Raw genomic sequence first — 16,510 nt, 5'->3', positions numbered from 1 at the left:
TTCGGCAGTGAATCCCTATCACCGACGTAAACCATTTGATAGACAAATTTTACGCTGCAGAACTGAGTTGTATAAACATTCCTATTTCCCTTCTTCTTCAGTCTTATGGAATGAACTTCCTGAGAGTGTAAAACAAACAAGTTCTGTTGGTTCTTTTAAAAGATTTTTGTCTGGAGATGACCCTGTTACTCCCCCGTTCTATTACTCAAATGATCGAACATCTGAAATTATGTGTGTGTGTGTGTGTGTGTGTGTGTGTGTGTGTGTGTGTGTGTGTGTGTGTGTGTGTGTGTGTGTGTGTGTGTGTGTGTGCGTGTGTGTGTGTGTGTGTGTGTGTGTGTGTGTGCGTGTGTGTGTGTGTATGTGTAGAGCGTTTCCGAGGAAACTACTACAGCGATTATCATGAAATTTCACATGAGATATCCTGAGTATAACATCCCCAGACCATTTTTTCTTTTTTGCGATAATTGTATTTGATGACGTCATATCCGTTTTTTGTGAAAGTTGAGGCAGCACTGTCACGCCCTCATTGTTTAGCCACATTGATTGACATTTTAGTTAAGCTATCTTCGACAAAGGCCGGACTTTGATATTGCATTTCAGCTTGGAGGCTTAAAAATTAATTAATTAGTTTGGTCATCACAAATCTGAAAAATTGTAATTACTTTTTTTTTTAAACTATCAAAACGTAATTGCATCTTATTTTTCATTTATTGCTGATTCCAAAAACATATAAATATGTTATATTTGGATTAAAAACAAGCTCTAAAAATTAAAGATATGAAAATTATGATTAAAATTAAATTAACGAAATCGATTTAAAAACTATTTCATATTATTTCTTGTTGGTTCCTGACTCCAAAAACATATAGATATGATAATTATGTTTGGATTAAAAACAAGCTCAGAAAGTTAAAAAGAACAGAGATACAGAAAAGCGTGCTATCCTGCTCAGCGCCACCAACACCCGCGCTAGTCTGGCTTCTCAATTTCACTACCTTTCCCACGAGCGGTGGACTGACGATGCTACGAGTATACGATCGTGGTGAAGAAATGCAGTGCGTTCAGTTTCAGTTTCATTCTGTGAGTTCGACGTCGACAGCTTGACTAAATGTAGTAGTTTCGCCTTTCGCGACTTGTCTCTTCTTCTTTATTTTCTTATTTCTAATATTTGCCAAAAGAACCGGCTGTTTCCATAGGTTTATAAGTACGTCCAAACTGGCCCCCAGGTCGGTTCTTGACTGGCCAGAGCGCATCTTTTCAAGGTAGGTCACCCCTGCAAGTCTGTGCGACACATAATCTATCCAGTGTTATGTCCCTTGCTGGGTCTTGCTCAGATGACCAAGCCTCTTGGTTTACCCATCCCTGGGCTGGTTTGACGTGACACATATTATTTCTTTCATTGCCCAGGCAGAAGCAGCAATCTTTCAGCACAATCTCGTGTAACGTACATGTAGACATAAGACAGATTTTTACAAAGGATTTTAAATGCTTGATGAGCGCGTGTTGACTGAGAATACGTGACGTTCAGGCAATGCAAGCTTGCTGAAAATAACAAAGAAAGAGCACACAAACAGGGGGAAAAACAAGCATCGCAAACATCAAAAGGAAAGAAATACAGAAACATTGATCATTGATCATACAGGACTAGGTGGCCGAGTGGTAACGACTGGGTGGCCGAGTGGTAACGACTGGGTGGCCGAGTGGTAACGACTGGGTGGCCGAGTGGTAACGACTGGGTGGCCGAGTGGTAACGACTGGGTGGCCGAGTGGTAACGACTGGGTGGCCGAGTGGTAACGACTGGGTGGCCGAGTGGTAACGACTGGGTGGCCGAATGGTAACGACTGGGTGGCCGAGTGGTAACGACTGGGTGGCCGAGTGGTAACGACTGGGTGGCCGAGTGTTAACGACTGGGTGGCCGAATGGTAACGACTGGGTGGCCGAGTGGTAACGACTGGGTGGCCGAGTGGTAACGACTGGGTGGCCGAGTGGTAACGACTGGGTGGCCGAGTGGTAACGACTGGGTGGCCGAGTGGTAACGACTGGGTGGCCGAGTGGTAACGACTGGGTGGCCGAGTGGTAACGACTGGGTGGCCGAGTGGTAACGACTGGGTGGCCGAGTGGTAACGACTGGGTGGCCGAGTGGTAACGACTGGGTGGCCGAGTGGTAACGACTGGGTGGCCGAGTGGTAACGACTGGGTGGCCGAGTGGTAACGACTGGGTGGCCGAGTGGTAACGACTGGGTGGCCGAATGGTAACGACTGGGTGGCCGAGTGGTAACGACTGGGTGGCCGAGTGGTAACGACTGGGTGGCCGAGTGTTAACGACTGGGTGGCCGAATGGTAACGACTGGGTGGCCGAGTGGTAACGACTGGGTGGCCGAGTGGTAACGACCATTGGTGGCCGAGTGGTAACGACTGGGTGGCCGAGTGGTAACGACTGGGTGGCCGAGTGGTAACGACTGGGTGGCCGAGTGGTTACGACTGGGTGGCCGAGTGGTAACGACTGGGTGGCCGAGTGGTAACGACTGGGTGGCCGAGTGGTAACGACTGGGTGGCCGGGTGGTAACGACTGGGTGGCCGAGTGGTAACGACCATTGGTGGCCGAGTGGTAACGACTGGGTGGCCGAGTGGTAACGACTGGGTGGCCGAGTGGTAACGACTGGGTGGCCGAGTGGTATCGACTGGGTGGCCGAGTGGTAACGACTGGGTGGCCGAGTGGTAACGACTGGGTGGCCGAGTGGTAACGACTGGGTGGCCGGGTGGTAACGACTGGGTGGCCGAGTGGTAACGACTGGGTGGCCGAGTGGTAACGACTGGGTGGCCGAGTGGTAACGACTGGGTGGCCGAGTGGTAACGACTGGGTGGCCGAGTGGTAACGACTGGGTGGCCGAGTGGTAACGCACCCGAGTGGTAACGCACTTGCGCTCGGAAGCGAGAGGTTGCGTGTTCAGGCCTGGGTCAGGCCGCAATTTTCTCCCCCCTCTCCTAACCTAGGTGGTGGGTTCAAGTGCTAGTCTTTCGGATAAGACGAAAAACCGAGGTCCCTTCGTGTACACTACATTGGGGTGTGCACGTTAAAGATCCCACGATTGACAAAAGGGTCTTTCCTGGCAAAATTGTATAGGCATAGATAAAAATGTCCACCAAATACCCGTGTGACTTGGAATAAAGTGTAAAAAAAATTCCATCTCACACGGCATTAAGTCTCAGGGCTTGGAAACATGAATACACGCATGCAGGAAAGAAAAAAAATGGGTAGCGCCGTATACTGTATGGCAGCTCGCTTTCCCCAGGGAGAAAGCAGCCCGAATTTCTGTGAGGTTACCCTCATGGACTATATAAAAATCTTATCCTTATCCTTACAATCTGTGCGGTTTCAAGCGGTGCCCGCAAAACGGCAGCTGTTCTTCCAAGTGAACCTTTTGATCCACGTCAAAAGCTGTGTTTTGCTGTCCAAAACTCACTTGCCGTCTCATGCCAACTCAATCTATATCTCGCCACATGTTTAATAACAAAAATATCTGAAACTGAACTGACAATATAATGAATATCACTGGTGATTCAATAAACGTGTGTGACGTGTATTACTACTCTATCTGTCCGAGTTCCCCTGTCTGTGATTCTGCTTGAGTCAATGTCTGAGTCAACGATTCTAACAATTATCGCCAAAAAGTGATAAATGAACCGCCCCCCCCCCCCCCTCCACATAGTTAAAAGAGAGGGGGTGGGGGTGGAGTGTGAAACTAACACGGACACTGATTAGGCCCCCTATTATTGTGTAGGCTATGCCAACTCAGTTGACGACCCATTCACAAACATGATTGAGAGAGAGAGAGAGAGAGAGAGAGAGAGTCTGGAGTCTGGAGTCTGGATGGTTTATTGATTGGGCCTTGGGCCCATTTCAATTCGGGGTGTACACATTTTCATCATTCATGCTTCATGAAAAATAATCATTGTAATATTAATCATAATAAAATAAATCATCATCATCGTAATGACAGTCGACATGACGACTGTGGAAACAGGCATTTACAACAGCAAAACGTTTGGAAAAGGACAGTAAGCATCAGCACAAAATCCAGTCTCTGTCGCACTTCACTCATGTCTCTCTGTCCTCTTTCCGTCCATCCATCCATCCATCCATCCATCCATCCATCCAGCCAGCCATCCATCCATCCTTCTATCCATCTCATGTCCCTCTGTCCTCCATCCATCTAATCAACCGTCTGACTGTCCAACCATTCGTCCGTCATCCATCTATTCATCACTCCATCTATCCCTTCACATGCCCTTTCACACGCAAATCTGCAAGCAGTTATATGCATAATCGTTGCATCTCTGATACATAGCATCACATTAACGTTTTCAAAAAAGACAAAACTGTATTACTGTTTTTTAAGCAATCGACAGGAAGCAGCAAAAATAGCATACACATAAAACAAGATCGTGCAATATCTCATATTCACTGTCCCCACTCACTGCGTATTTTTAAACGCGTTCATGATGAAGGTTGCAAGTCTAAGTAATATTGATCTGTTTGGTGTCGCTAGAAGTAGCGCCAGTTTAAAGCTTGATGGGCGGTTGTAATATTTTGCAGGTATGTAGTACTCGCGAATACCAGCATATTTTGGACATTTCAAAACAAAGTGAATTTCATCTTCGGTCTCGTTTGCGCAGAATGGACACAAGTAATCTTCAGCAGTTGACGACCGAGTGTGTCGTAATCGATGCACTTTGAGTGGCGAGACACCAAGTCTTAACCTAATCAGGCAGTTTCTTGCTTTGACGTGCTTCAGGTCATTTAAGTATGAAGACATAGATAAGGCTGACTTGAAAGTGCTATAGAAAAGGAATCGTTCTTTACTGTGTACTGTTTCTATCCACTCTTGCTTGTATAATGTGACTAGTCTGTTCTTGAATTCCGTTAAGAACGCATTTTCATTTCCAACGCCTTGTTGAATCCAAACTTGGTCAAAGCCGTATTTGTATAGCACATAGCAAACTGATGACGCCCATGTTCTTTTATTTTGTTCGTGTAAATAAAGCAGCATTTTATAAGCTTTTTGTGGCAATCGATGACTAGGCATTTTCAGGATGCGCAACCAAAATCGTATGGACTTAACAAACGTGTTGACAAATAACGGGTGTCTGCCAGTTTCTCCATACACAAGTGTGTTTGGTGTTTTCATGCTTGTGTTCAGAAACCTCTTAAGGGCAAACAGATGCACCTTTTCGATAGGTGAATGGTCTGCATCAAGGCCCCAGACTTCTGCCGCATAATTGAGCATGGGCTGGATCTGGGAGTCGAATAGTTTATAGAATATGTTTGGTGATCTTTCTCCTAGAGTCCACAGTACCTTAAAAATACCAATCACACCCTTTCTTGCACGCAGCGCTAAATCGTTCAGCGTGTGAGAAAATGTCAACCTTGTAGAAAAGTAAATTCCTAAGTATTTATACATGTTCACAGTTTCCATTTCGATATTGCCATACATCCATTTTTCAATCGCTGCAATGTGACCACCATTTCTGAAGATAACAGAGAGAGACAGAGAGAGACAGAGACAGAGAGAGACACAGAGAGACACAGAGAGAGACAGAGAGAGACACAGAGAGAGAGAGAGAGAGCTCAAGCAAGAGGCAGAGACAAAACAGACACACACACACACACACACACACACATACACACACACACATTCACACGTACACTGACACACACACTGGCACACACATCATCACACTCACCAGGGCCGGACCTAAGTAGGGTGGGGTAGTGGTAGTGGTACATTAGTTGATGGTGCGAAGTACCCGAACTTACCAGGGGGATCCGGGGATATGCCCCCCACCCCTCCCACCCTCGGAAAATGTTTGAAGGCATATTTTAAATAATATGTATATACAAAACTCTGAAGAAAGTCTCTGCTGACTTTCAATTGTTTCTTTCACAATTTCTGATGTTTTATATACTATATATATATATATTTTTTTTTTTTTTTTTTACTCTTGGAGGAGGTGCATGGTATGGTCAGGGGGGAGGAGGTTCCGGGCAACAGGAACCCCCCCCCCCCCCCCCTGGGTCCAGCCCTGCTGACACACACACACACACATTCACACACACACACACACACACACACACACACACGTCCATTCCCTCACAACCTAGAAACAATAAGAACAAACACACATCACAGGTCGACACCGATACCACAACACAGCCAAAAAACACCACACATTAATTGCTAAATATATCCGCTACCGTCGTAATAACCTAACGGACGTGCCGCGCGACACGCGTTTCGCCGTTTTTCCCACACAGCAACACTTTATTGTTTGCCACTGCGATAAACACAACTGTAACACAAATCATAACTTGCTCGCTGCGCTGAGCTCATTTTCACCCCAACCCGCCTCTCTCTTTGTCTCACTGCAAAGCTAAAACTAGGTCGCATGTGTGTTTAACTTCCTGGCTGGGTTTACAACGCCTAACAAACTGAAGCCAAACTTGTGCGAGCACTACGTGACACTATTGTTTTCATTTTGCCACATCTGATCTTTTTTTCTCGTCGACTCAGCATTGTTCAGTGGGTTCAAGTGAACTTTTTTTGGTTCTGGCACTGCAAGTTTAGCACTGGCTCGATCGGCGCCGGAGTAACTGGGCAAACACGTGGCTGTGTTATTGTTTACACTCTCTCCCTCTCTCTTCCTTTCACCTCCCGCGAGGTGAATGCGCCAATCCGGTTACACAAGGTCAGAGGTCAACGCCTGCACGTCACACGGTTAATGCTATGCGAGGACGGTCACAGCTTTCACCTTTCTAGGACGTTACGAAAAAACGATGTTTCGGAGAATTTCATGGCTGTAACGCTTCGGCGGTGCGACCGCGCTCGGTTTGGGAATCGTCTGGATGTTGTTGACTCCATTGATCAAATCCAATCGCTGTACTGTCGCCGGTTCGATCGCTGAAGCGAGCATTTTAGCAGAGTCAATGAACGACCTTGCCGAGGTCACGGTTATGGGTCTAGGTCGCCCGGTGTGAGTGTGTGTTGTGTTGTGAGTGCGAGAGAGAGCAGCGAGAGACATCGACGTCAACGCATGCACGCCAGTTCAGCGCGCGGCACGCTCAGAGCAACAAACACTCTGTGTCTCTCTCTCCGCTCTCATTCTGGAACGAGTGCGAATCTTCCGTAGCGAGAAAGGGAAGCTATATATATATATAGCTAGCTACCTGGCACGGGCTCTGAGCTGTGGCTTCAGTGATATTACAGTGTGGTTTGGTGTGCTCACGAACTGTAACGTGTGTGCGAGTGTGTAGTGTATTCTGTGTTTTGGGGGAGTGCGGTGTTCATTCGAACACCCTACCTTCCTCCCTCGTCTACTTCCCCACCATGTTGTGGGGTCACAGCAAAGCAGAAACCCTCGCCGCCGCCTCGCCAGTCCCAGAAGAACAACAAACCTGTCAACAAGCATGGCATTTACTCCTGTGTCGTCGTCGTCGCCGTCATCGTCCGTCCTCCCATCTCTGATGCTTTCGTCCCTGTCTTCTCCGGTTGTGATTTGTGCCAGAAGCGCTGTGGTGATAGGTGGTATTAGCCATGTACTTCTGCCCGTGTTCCTGTTCCAAGTCGGACACTGAGAACGAAGAGGATGTGTTGATCTTCCTGCCTCGCAATCTCTCGTACGTCGGAGAGAGCTACCTCGACCGCTACAGCGTCAGCTCTGCTTATGTCCACAATGCCAAGCTCGAAAAACAGAGACTGAGCAAAGATGTGGGAGCCGCACACTGCATGAAAACAGGCGCCGCGGCTAGCGCTGAACTTTTACGACTAGAACAACGAGGAGAGAAGGAGGAGGGCGAGGAAAAGAGACACAGAGACCTCGATAGTGGTGATCGTGAGGACACTGAGAGAGAAGAGCTGCTAGGAGCGCATGCCATGGCCGATTTGGGCAGCACGTGCACAGCGGACGGTGACACGTCACATGCGTCGTTCCGAAGTGGAGGCGGACCCGACAACTGTGACGTCGGCATGGAGGCCACCATGTCCCTCCCCGTCTCCTCGTCCTCCGCCTTCCGCGCACCGCAGGGGAAGGACTACCCCCACCTTCACCACCACCACCGTCACGAGGAGCGCGAGCAGCAGCAGTCGGACTTTGAGCGGTACGTGCAGAAGGTGGAGTCCCCGGACTCGGACATGGTGAGCGAGGAGGGCGTGTTCGTCAACATGACGGACGACCTGGACGGCCTGGAGGGCGGTAACGGCAAGTCCACCCTCAGCGAGGCCAGCGACGATACCTACGTGTCCGGGGACTCCATGTATTACAGCCCCGAGGAGGTGGAGGGGATGGAGAGCGAGGATGAGCTCAGGCTGTCCCTGGAGGAGGCCGTCAACAAGGCCGCCAGCACCTTCTACTCCGACCGCCGCCGCCACCACGAGGACGACGACCACAACCACCCCCCAGCTGCTGCTCCCGACGCTGCGTCTGGAGACCCTCAGTCAGCACGGGATGGGGAGGAACACGAAGAACCTGATAACAGGGAAGGACCTCAAGTTACAATCTACGCATCGGACGACGTTGAAAAAGAACCGAAAGTCACGGAGTGCGCTGAAGACTCTCAGACAGGCGAGGTGAAGTCGGGTGGGGATGCTACTGGTCATGATGATAGTCCTGACTCCAAAAGTAAAGAGTCTGACGCGGAGGACAGTGAATCTAAACAAGGTGACGCTGCCCAGGCTAAACCGGAAGACACTAAATGTGAGTCGGAAGAAAGCGGCTCTACGACGAAAGACACAGGTTCAGGTTCAGCAGGTGCTACTGACACACCCACAGACAGTGGCGCTGGTTCTCAAGAACAGAAAGCAAGCCCCAGCCCGTCACGTGCTAGTCCCGAGACGGGCGATGTCAAAAAAACGCAGAACGCGAAAATCACTGGGCTGAAGATCACCCTCAACGACGGGCCATTCCGCACGGACGAGCGAGGCCTGAGCTCTTCCTACAAAGACCTGGTGTCACCAGAGAGTCCTCTGTACGAGGATCGCGAGTTCAACTTCCCCAGGTCCGAGCTGAGAAAGTCCACCTCCCTCAAGTCTTCCAAGACGCCGCCAGGCACCCCGCGCCGTAAGAAAGTGGTGCGCTTCGCTGACGCCATGGGGCTGGACTTGGAGTCCGTGCGGCACATCCTCAACCTGGAGTCGCCGCCCAAGATCCCGGCGTCCGCCATGAAGGACCTGCAGTTCGGGATGGGCGAGGACCGCAAGGGCATGGGCACCAAGTTCATAGTGGAGACGTTCCAGCAGCCCGGGGCCGACATGGGCTTCAGGGAGCGCGTAATGTGCGAGAAGGTGGCTCTGGAGAACGCGCTGATCGTGTCGGGGTCAATCACGGGCGTGGTGCGCGTGGCCAACATCTCCTTCCACAAGTCGGTGCGCGTGCGCTACACTATCAACGGCTGGGCCACCTTCCACGACATCTCCGCCTCCTACATGGTCAACTCCAACGACGGCTCCACTGACCGCTTCTCCTTCACCATCGTCCCGCCCTACGACTTTGGCCCCGGCTCCAAGCTGGAGTTCGCCGTGTCCTTCAACGCTAACGGGAGCGAGTTCTGGGACAACAACCACGGCGCCAACTACGGTTTTGAGTGCTTCGCCAAGACCATCCCTACCGAAGCGGAAAACGCCTGGATGCATTTTCTCTGATGTGCTGTGTCTTTTAACACTGGTGGGATTTACTACTCGTCTGGATGCATTTCCTTGGAGGTGCTGCTACGTCTTCAAGTTCAAACAGTGTTGGGATTTACTACTCTCCGTCAGATGAGTGCTTCGTCGGTAAGACCATCTCAGCAGGATACGTTAGTTAGAACGGATGTTCTGCTTGGATCCCTGGACGCATTTCCTCTGAGGTGCTATATCTTCCAGCTGTGTTGGGATTTACCATTTGCCATGAGGACTGCTTTGTTGAAGACTATCTCAGCAGGACATGTTTGAACGCATGGGAGTTTTGTGTTTTAGTACCTTTACCCGCAGCTGCGGGTACGTTGCTAAAACCATGTCCATGGTAGAAGAAAACGCATTGGAGCGTTGTTTTCTTTGGAATGTGTTTCAATTTTACCTCGGCTTTTTTGTGCTCTTTGCTGCTGAAGAGGAAAATGAACTGGTACGTAATCCAAGGCTACTGCGTGTGTGTGTGCGCGCGTTCTTGTATTTATTCAAAGTTGGAAACGAAAAGGATTCTCTGGTGAGTTGTTCATTTAATGTGAACGGGAAAATAATAATTTATGTGGGACGATGTATACACAAGTCTTTCAGTCCAGTTTCGACACGTGTGCTTTAACAGGCGTGAGTAAAGCTATCTTTACAGGGAATTTTCCTCAGTGTTTCCACCGAGGAATGTAGCGTGTAACATTGGTTGTGTTAAGCGAGGCAATTCTTCTGTCTACACTACGCTCTTAAGTCTTTCGTTTCCACGACAAGAGAGATCGAGAACTGTACAAAGAAGGAAGTCTGCTATACTTGTCACCAGACCTGAGGAGAACTGTACAAAGAAGGAAGTCTGTTCTAATGTTCGCCAGACCTGAGGAGAACTGTACAAAGAAGGAAGTCTGTTCTTATGTTCGCCAGACCTAAGGAGAACTGTACAAAGAAGGAAGTCTGTTCTAATGTTCGCCCGACCTAAGGAGAACTGTACAAAGAAGGAAGTCTGTTATAATTTTCGCCAGACCTGTGATCATTATCATGATCCTGTACGCTAGATGAAAAGATACACATTGAATGGTCGTGTAATACACCACACGACAAATGAGTGCAGACAAAACTGTGCCGTTTCTTCACAGCGGGTTTATTTGTGTGGTTCGCGGCAAAAGGTCATTGCCCTCCAGGCCACTGGCAGAGTGATAAATTGCTATTAGCATAAATGGTAGAGTCTCTGTGATTGGCTTTTCGCGCTGTGTGTGACGGTGTACTAGTAGCAAAAATGAATATTTCTAACATCACTGATATATATTAGTAATTTACTAATTGTCAGTAATATTGCTGATATGATACCAATATCACTGCACAATTACAAATAGTAATCACTGATTCGCAATGTTCATTTTTGTCGCTACTTATGCCGTTAAAGCTGTACCTCGATTGCTGTGGTGGTGAGTGTAGTTTCGCGTTGCTGTGGTGGTGAGTGTAGTTTCGCGTTGCTGCAATTCATTACTCGAGTTCTAACTTCAGAGTGGTGTCGTTGTTGGACTCTTGCGTGTATACATGTGAATTATGCTAAAACTTGCCATAGAACAGTTGTTTACCCTAACAGACTTGCTTGAATGGTAATCCGTTTTATGGACTCTGTGATCTGTTCATACGTTGTTAGTGTTGGTAGTGGACATAGCTAGTGATTAACTGTAATTCTAGCCAGTTCCAGTATTGTATGCGACGACACTGCACCATACTCTCACTCTTAAAAAAAAGTATCGATGCCAGCTTTTTCGTTAGTAAGTTGATTCTTTGGAGATTACTGGCATAAAATCAAATGTGAAGGCCAACTGACGTTTTCATGTAAACTAGTCCCTTAGAGAGCGCACTCATAGAATTTGAGAACTGACTATAGATAACGTCTTTCATAATTTGTTGGTTGTCTTGAGAAAAAAGATCTGATGAAGAAATTTGCGGCTTTTATAGTTTCTTTTTAAATTACTGAAATGCAGTCTAATTCAAAGAGGGAACACTAAGCCGAGTAAGGTCTTCCCGTTTTTCCTTTCTTCTTCTTCTCCAGCCCCCCCCCCCCCCCCCCACCCCTTATCCCCCCACCCCTCCTCACACCCTGCTTGGCTTAAACAATATTATTCAGGAGAGAAAGCACATTCGGTGTGGGAAAGGAATTATCATATAATCCACCCCTCCCTTCTGCGTGCCTATGTCAGTGTGTGTGTGTGTGTGTGTGTGTGTGCGTGTGTGTGTGCGTGCGTGCGTGTGTGTGTGTGTGTGTGTGTGTGTTGTTTCTCTCCTTGATCGATTTCCCTGATACAATATATGCCCCCAAAAGACATAAACTTACCTGAGATTACCTCCACCGTATGTTAAGCAGTAAAATTTTCTTTTGTGGCAAACAATTGTGGAGAGACGTCTTTTGAGCTGTATTTTGTCTTGAATCCGTCATTCTCTTGCCAACATGTGCTAATACATTCTATCATTGTAGGGAATCGACAAACTTCGTCTTCGGTGTTTACAAATTCTAAACCTTTTTTCCAGAAAGCCATTGTTGATCTGATGATTAAGTTTTGGACCGTTGTTTGCTCACAGTTACCATACCTCTACTGTTCCGATAAATATCTCGTTGTCTGAATGATGTGTTGTACAATGCTCTTTAGCCTGCAGTGGGGTGTTTCTTTCGTTTAATTTGTTCAGAGGCAGATTCTATCAGAAAATATTTTGGTTCAAACACAGTCAGACGAATGGAGAAATGTCTTTACTTGTATAGCAGTTCTGATAGAAGTGTCTATGGTATTTATTCAGAATTCACAGTCCTTTCAGAGCTTTGCTAGAATGTATGCAGATTCAAAATGTGCAATGTGATTGTTTTGACGAGTATTTAATTCTGCACGGTATTGGAATCGTGCGTTCCTGTGACCTGTATTGTACACGTGTGTTTCCATTTTGTGGTTGTAGTTTGTCAACGGTGTATTTATTAATTGCCTCGTACACGAGACGTAGATGTTCTTTTGCAAAGCATCCCTCCCAGCATCGCTTTGTTCTGACCTTTACATCACACTTTGTATTAATAATTTAAAAGTTGAACACTCTATAGGGTTAATAAGTATGTATGCAAGTGATCGCGGCTAACCAGTGTGTGTGTGTGTGTGTGTGTGTGTGTGTGTGTGTGTGGTTAGGACAGGCAGGGGGGGGGGGGGGGGGGGGGGTCTACAGTAATTACTTTGCCGGGTAATTTTCTATGCTGTCTGACAGCCCTGTACATAGCTAGATATGTTTTTCGTACCCTTCATTTCATCCTCAATAGTAGATATAGATATATATATTTACCACAAAAAAGAAAGACTCACGGTAAATTAAATGTTTACGTATTTTTTGCTCCAGTATGGCATTCTGCTGTCTGTGTGTCGTAGTGGTTGCAGAATAGATCTATAACCTTATAATATAAAATATTCAAATTAGTTTTCAAACTCAGTTTTTTTTAAACAAAATCTGTCCGTCATTTTGTAGAATCGTTCTCAGGATATTTCTGGCGTCAATTCTTGACTTGTGTGCATACTACGTCACTGACGTCATAAACGTCAGAGCGATTTTCACCCATGAACGTTCCGCCCTGATATGGCCCTTCGTGGTCGGCTGGGCGTTAAAGGTCCTTGTCTACATTTTTATACCGAAATCGCCATTTGACCATTAAAATGCAGAGTCTATTATCTACAAATATCAACAATACACCCCCTTTCGATCAGGAAAGACGAAGCCAGTGTAGCCGTTTGAAAATTCATTGTAGTATTCCAGCGTAGTACTCATAGTAGGATATCCTTATTTGGAAAATGCCAAGCGCAAAACTCCTCTCAAATCCCGTGCATTTCGTGTGTTTAAAAAAAAAGCGTGGACAGCGCTCCAGTGTCAAACTGTTGCTGCACTTGTTTGGGCGTGGCTATAAGCATAGTGACATGAATTTGATTGGTCAGTATTTTTAGGCAAAGCACATGTTCTCAGCAAACAGAAAACAAAATATTGGAAGCGTGAGTCACGCTACCCAAAAATAAAATCTTTTTTTACATATTTTTTTTTTCTATAACTTTTTTCCCCATGGTTCATTCATCATCTGACATAACTTTTTAGCGAAATCTAACCATAAGATTAATGAAAAAAAAGCAAAAATGTAGACGACCACCTTTTAAGCAAACAAACAAACAAACAAACCCATGAACGTTATTCGGAGAGAATGGAGCTGAGAGACGAGATAAAGATTGTAATGAAGAATGTATGTGGAACTGATACACTAAGGTTTTGGAGTGGGTTGAGAGATGTTAGGGGGGAGGGGGGGGAGGGGGGAAGAAACAGAAGAGGAGTGTTTGTACCTGGCACACTGCAAGCGCTCCCAGTGCAACGCTCGTTTGTTGGCGCGTGCACGTGATCAAGAGATGGCGATGAGGTGACTGATGAATGTAAGGCCAAAAAAAAAAAAGGTCTGTTGACGGTAACATAGGCCATAAAAATAGGGTCGGTAGGTTGGGATTTTTTTTTTCTCCAAAAAAACATATTTTTACATTATTTTGCAAAAAAAACCCAAGAATTTTTTTTTAATTTTTTTTTTCCCCAAATGCCAAAAACAAAGTCTAGGGTCGCGCGAAAAAAATAGGGTCGGTCGGGTTACCGTAAACAGACTATTTTTTTTTTGGCCTAAGAACAATGTGCGATGTCTACACGGTATGTTGGGTGATATGTTACTGTCCTAGAGACTACTTGTTGGCTCCACCATCTGACTCTGAATATTGGTGGTTTTTGTTTGTTTGTTTTTTGCATTTGTGTATGTAGGTCTACTTGATTGTCATGTCGTGACTGATCTTGTTTGTGTTTTACCAAAGAAGGTTTAAATGTCCTTTGGTTTATAACGCAATATAAAAACAGTCATCCACATTGCTGTTGATGCTTTTTGAATTGAAAAGATGCTGTGACTAGTGTGTAAGCTCATCCGCTTCGGTCCTGATGAAAAAATGTTATGTGATGTTTGGCGCAATATATATGTGCTGTTTGGCCGCTCATATTTTCCCACTGTGTTGTTTGTTTGTTATATATTTTAGGCCAAACAAAAAATGTATGTTGGTTTAGGGTAACATGACCAAAACAAATAAGGTCGGTAGGTCGGTTTTTATTTTATTTTTATTTTTTATTTTTAGTTTCGGTGAGGTTCGCAAAATGTGCCAGAGGTTGTTTTTTGGGGGATTTTGTTTGAGAAATGGAGAGAAAAAAAGTTATAGGGTCGGCGGGAAAAAATAGGGTAGGTTGGATTACCCTAAACCAACATATAATTTTGTTTGGCCTTACCGGAATTGTTCCGACTCTGGCAGTTTGATTCTTGATGAGACGCAGTGCAAAACAATTAACAGAAAATATGTTTTCTTTGAATGATTCAATCATGTGAAAATATTGACGATTTATGAAGAAAAACGATCGGTATGATTGTGTAGCCAGACACGTTTCCCGATTTTTTTCCCAGTTTGAAAAGAAAACAGTTTCTTTGAAATAATTCCTGCATGTCAATACTTTAGGGACATCATCAGTAAAGTATAAGTGATAAAAATGATCTTTCTATTCTTCTCTGCCATTTTTGTTCTCCCCCTGTTATTGCTCTGTGCTCTGCTATACTGTCAAAGTTGGCTCTCACAGTCACAAAACTACTCGGATGATATCCGGTTCACTGACAAAAGCTGTTATTGTTATGTCTTTCTGTAATAAATATATATATACAGTGAGCTGTGTATTCGTCAAATTTTTTTTTTTGTTTTTTTTGTTTTGCTTCTTTGTTGTTTTTCGATTGTTCCTTCAATTAGTCCTATAGCTGCGGAACTTACACAAACCTCTGTGATAGAGTTACGGCCTCACCTCGTCTGTTGAAAGGCCACTTTAATCTGAAGCGTTTACCACACATATTGGCTGAAGAATGGCGTTTGTGTTCAGTCCTTGTACAGACAAGTGAGTTATAGAAATTGCACAGATGCAATGTTATTACGTCTCCTGGTTATAGAAATTGCCCAAATGCAATGTTAAATGATACTTGTGCTGTTTATAGAAATTGCCCAAATGCAATGTTATTACGTGTGCTCTTGGTAAAAATTGCCCAAATACAATGTTACTGTGCGTCCTTCTAGGCGTTCTCAACCTTTTTGTACCTCAATTTACCTTTAAAAGCAGTTTGTATCTCATTTTGTGCCCTTTCAGTTCTTTTAATCTCCACCTACTTTTTCAGGTTACTGTTACTTACTCCTACACTTGCGAGGGTCAAAGAGTTATAGGAGAAGATTTGATTCAGTGAGTGTGACGTCAGACGTTATGATGTGCACTGTGTAGTATTTGTAATATATCACACAAATGTACAGAAGTATTAAAGTGTCAGAAAGCGTTCACTATGTATCGTGTTCTTTTTGTGTGTTTTCCGTGCGTTACCATCCTTTGGCACTGTTCGCCTGCTGTGTCTGATTTCCTTGTGGCTGTTGCAACAAATGTTTTCCGTGAATGTAATGTAATGTCTGTACACAACTTTGACCTAGGTTTGATTCATTAGGTTTTAATTCTTCGTATAACAGATTAAAGCCATTGCATGCGCATACTTCATACAATATACTTAAATTCACAAAGAGTCGGATATTTAAAAAGAACAACTGTGTCCGCAAAATGCATAATGAAAGATCAATAAAATACCAAACAAGAGCACTGAAGTTAATTGTGATAGGTAAATATTACAAATTAAGGAAGTTACAAGATGATCACCCCCCGCGGGTTAGGGGGAAGAATTTACCCGATGCTCCCC

The 16,510-nt window shown here is 45.5% G+C and overlaps 2 protein-coding genes across 2 annotated transcripts; one reads left to right on the top strand and one right to left on the bottom strand.

The window, feature by feature from the left end:
• Positions 1-3,833: 3,833 nt before the first annotated feature.
• On the bottom strand, positions 3,834-5,547 carry LOC138965695 (uncharacterized; the record flags this gene model as incomplete). Its single annotated transcript, XM_070337896.1, has 1 exon — positions 3,834-5,547. A coding segment is annotated over one exon (1,068 nt), but the record flags the coding sequence as incomplete, so codon positions are not given.
• Positions 5,548-7,111: 1,564 nt separating this feature from the next.
• Positions 7,112-16,104, top strand: LOC138962212 (uncharacterized). Its single transcript, XM_070333944.1, has 2 exons — positions 7,112-14,152; positions 14,388-16,104. Exon 1 carries the CDS (start codon positions 7,597-7,599, stop codon positions 9,697-9,699), a length of 2,103 nt encoding a protein of 700 aa, XP_070190045.1. The 5' UTR covers positions 7,112-7,596; the 3' UTR covers positions 9,700-14,152; positions 14,388-16,104.
• Positions 16,105-16,510: the final 406 nt, after the last annotated feature.

The sequence above is a fragment of the Littorina saxatilis genome, linkage group LG1 (genome assembly GCF_037325665.1).
Source record: "Littorina saxatilis isolate snail1 linkage group LG1, US_GU_Lsax_2.0, whole genome shotgun sequence".
Lineage (NCBI taxonomy): Eukaryota > Metazoa > Mollusca > Gastropoda > Littorinimorpha > Littorinidae > Littorina > Littorina saxatilis.
This window is presented reverse-complemented; position numbering and strand designations above follow the sequence as displayed.

What these genes read in the sequence shown, in the direction of transcription:
- LOC138962212 (XM_070333944.1), top strand. Translation starts at nt 7,597, where the DNA reads ATGTACTTCTGCCCGTGTTCCTGTTCCAAGTCGGACACTGAGAACGAA.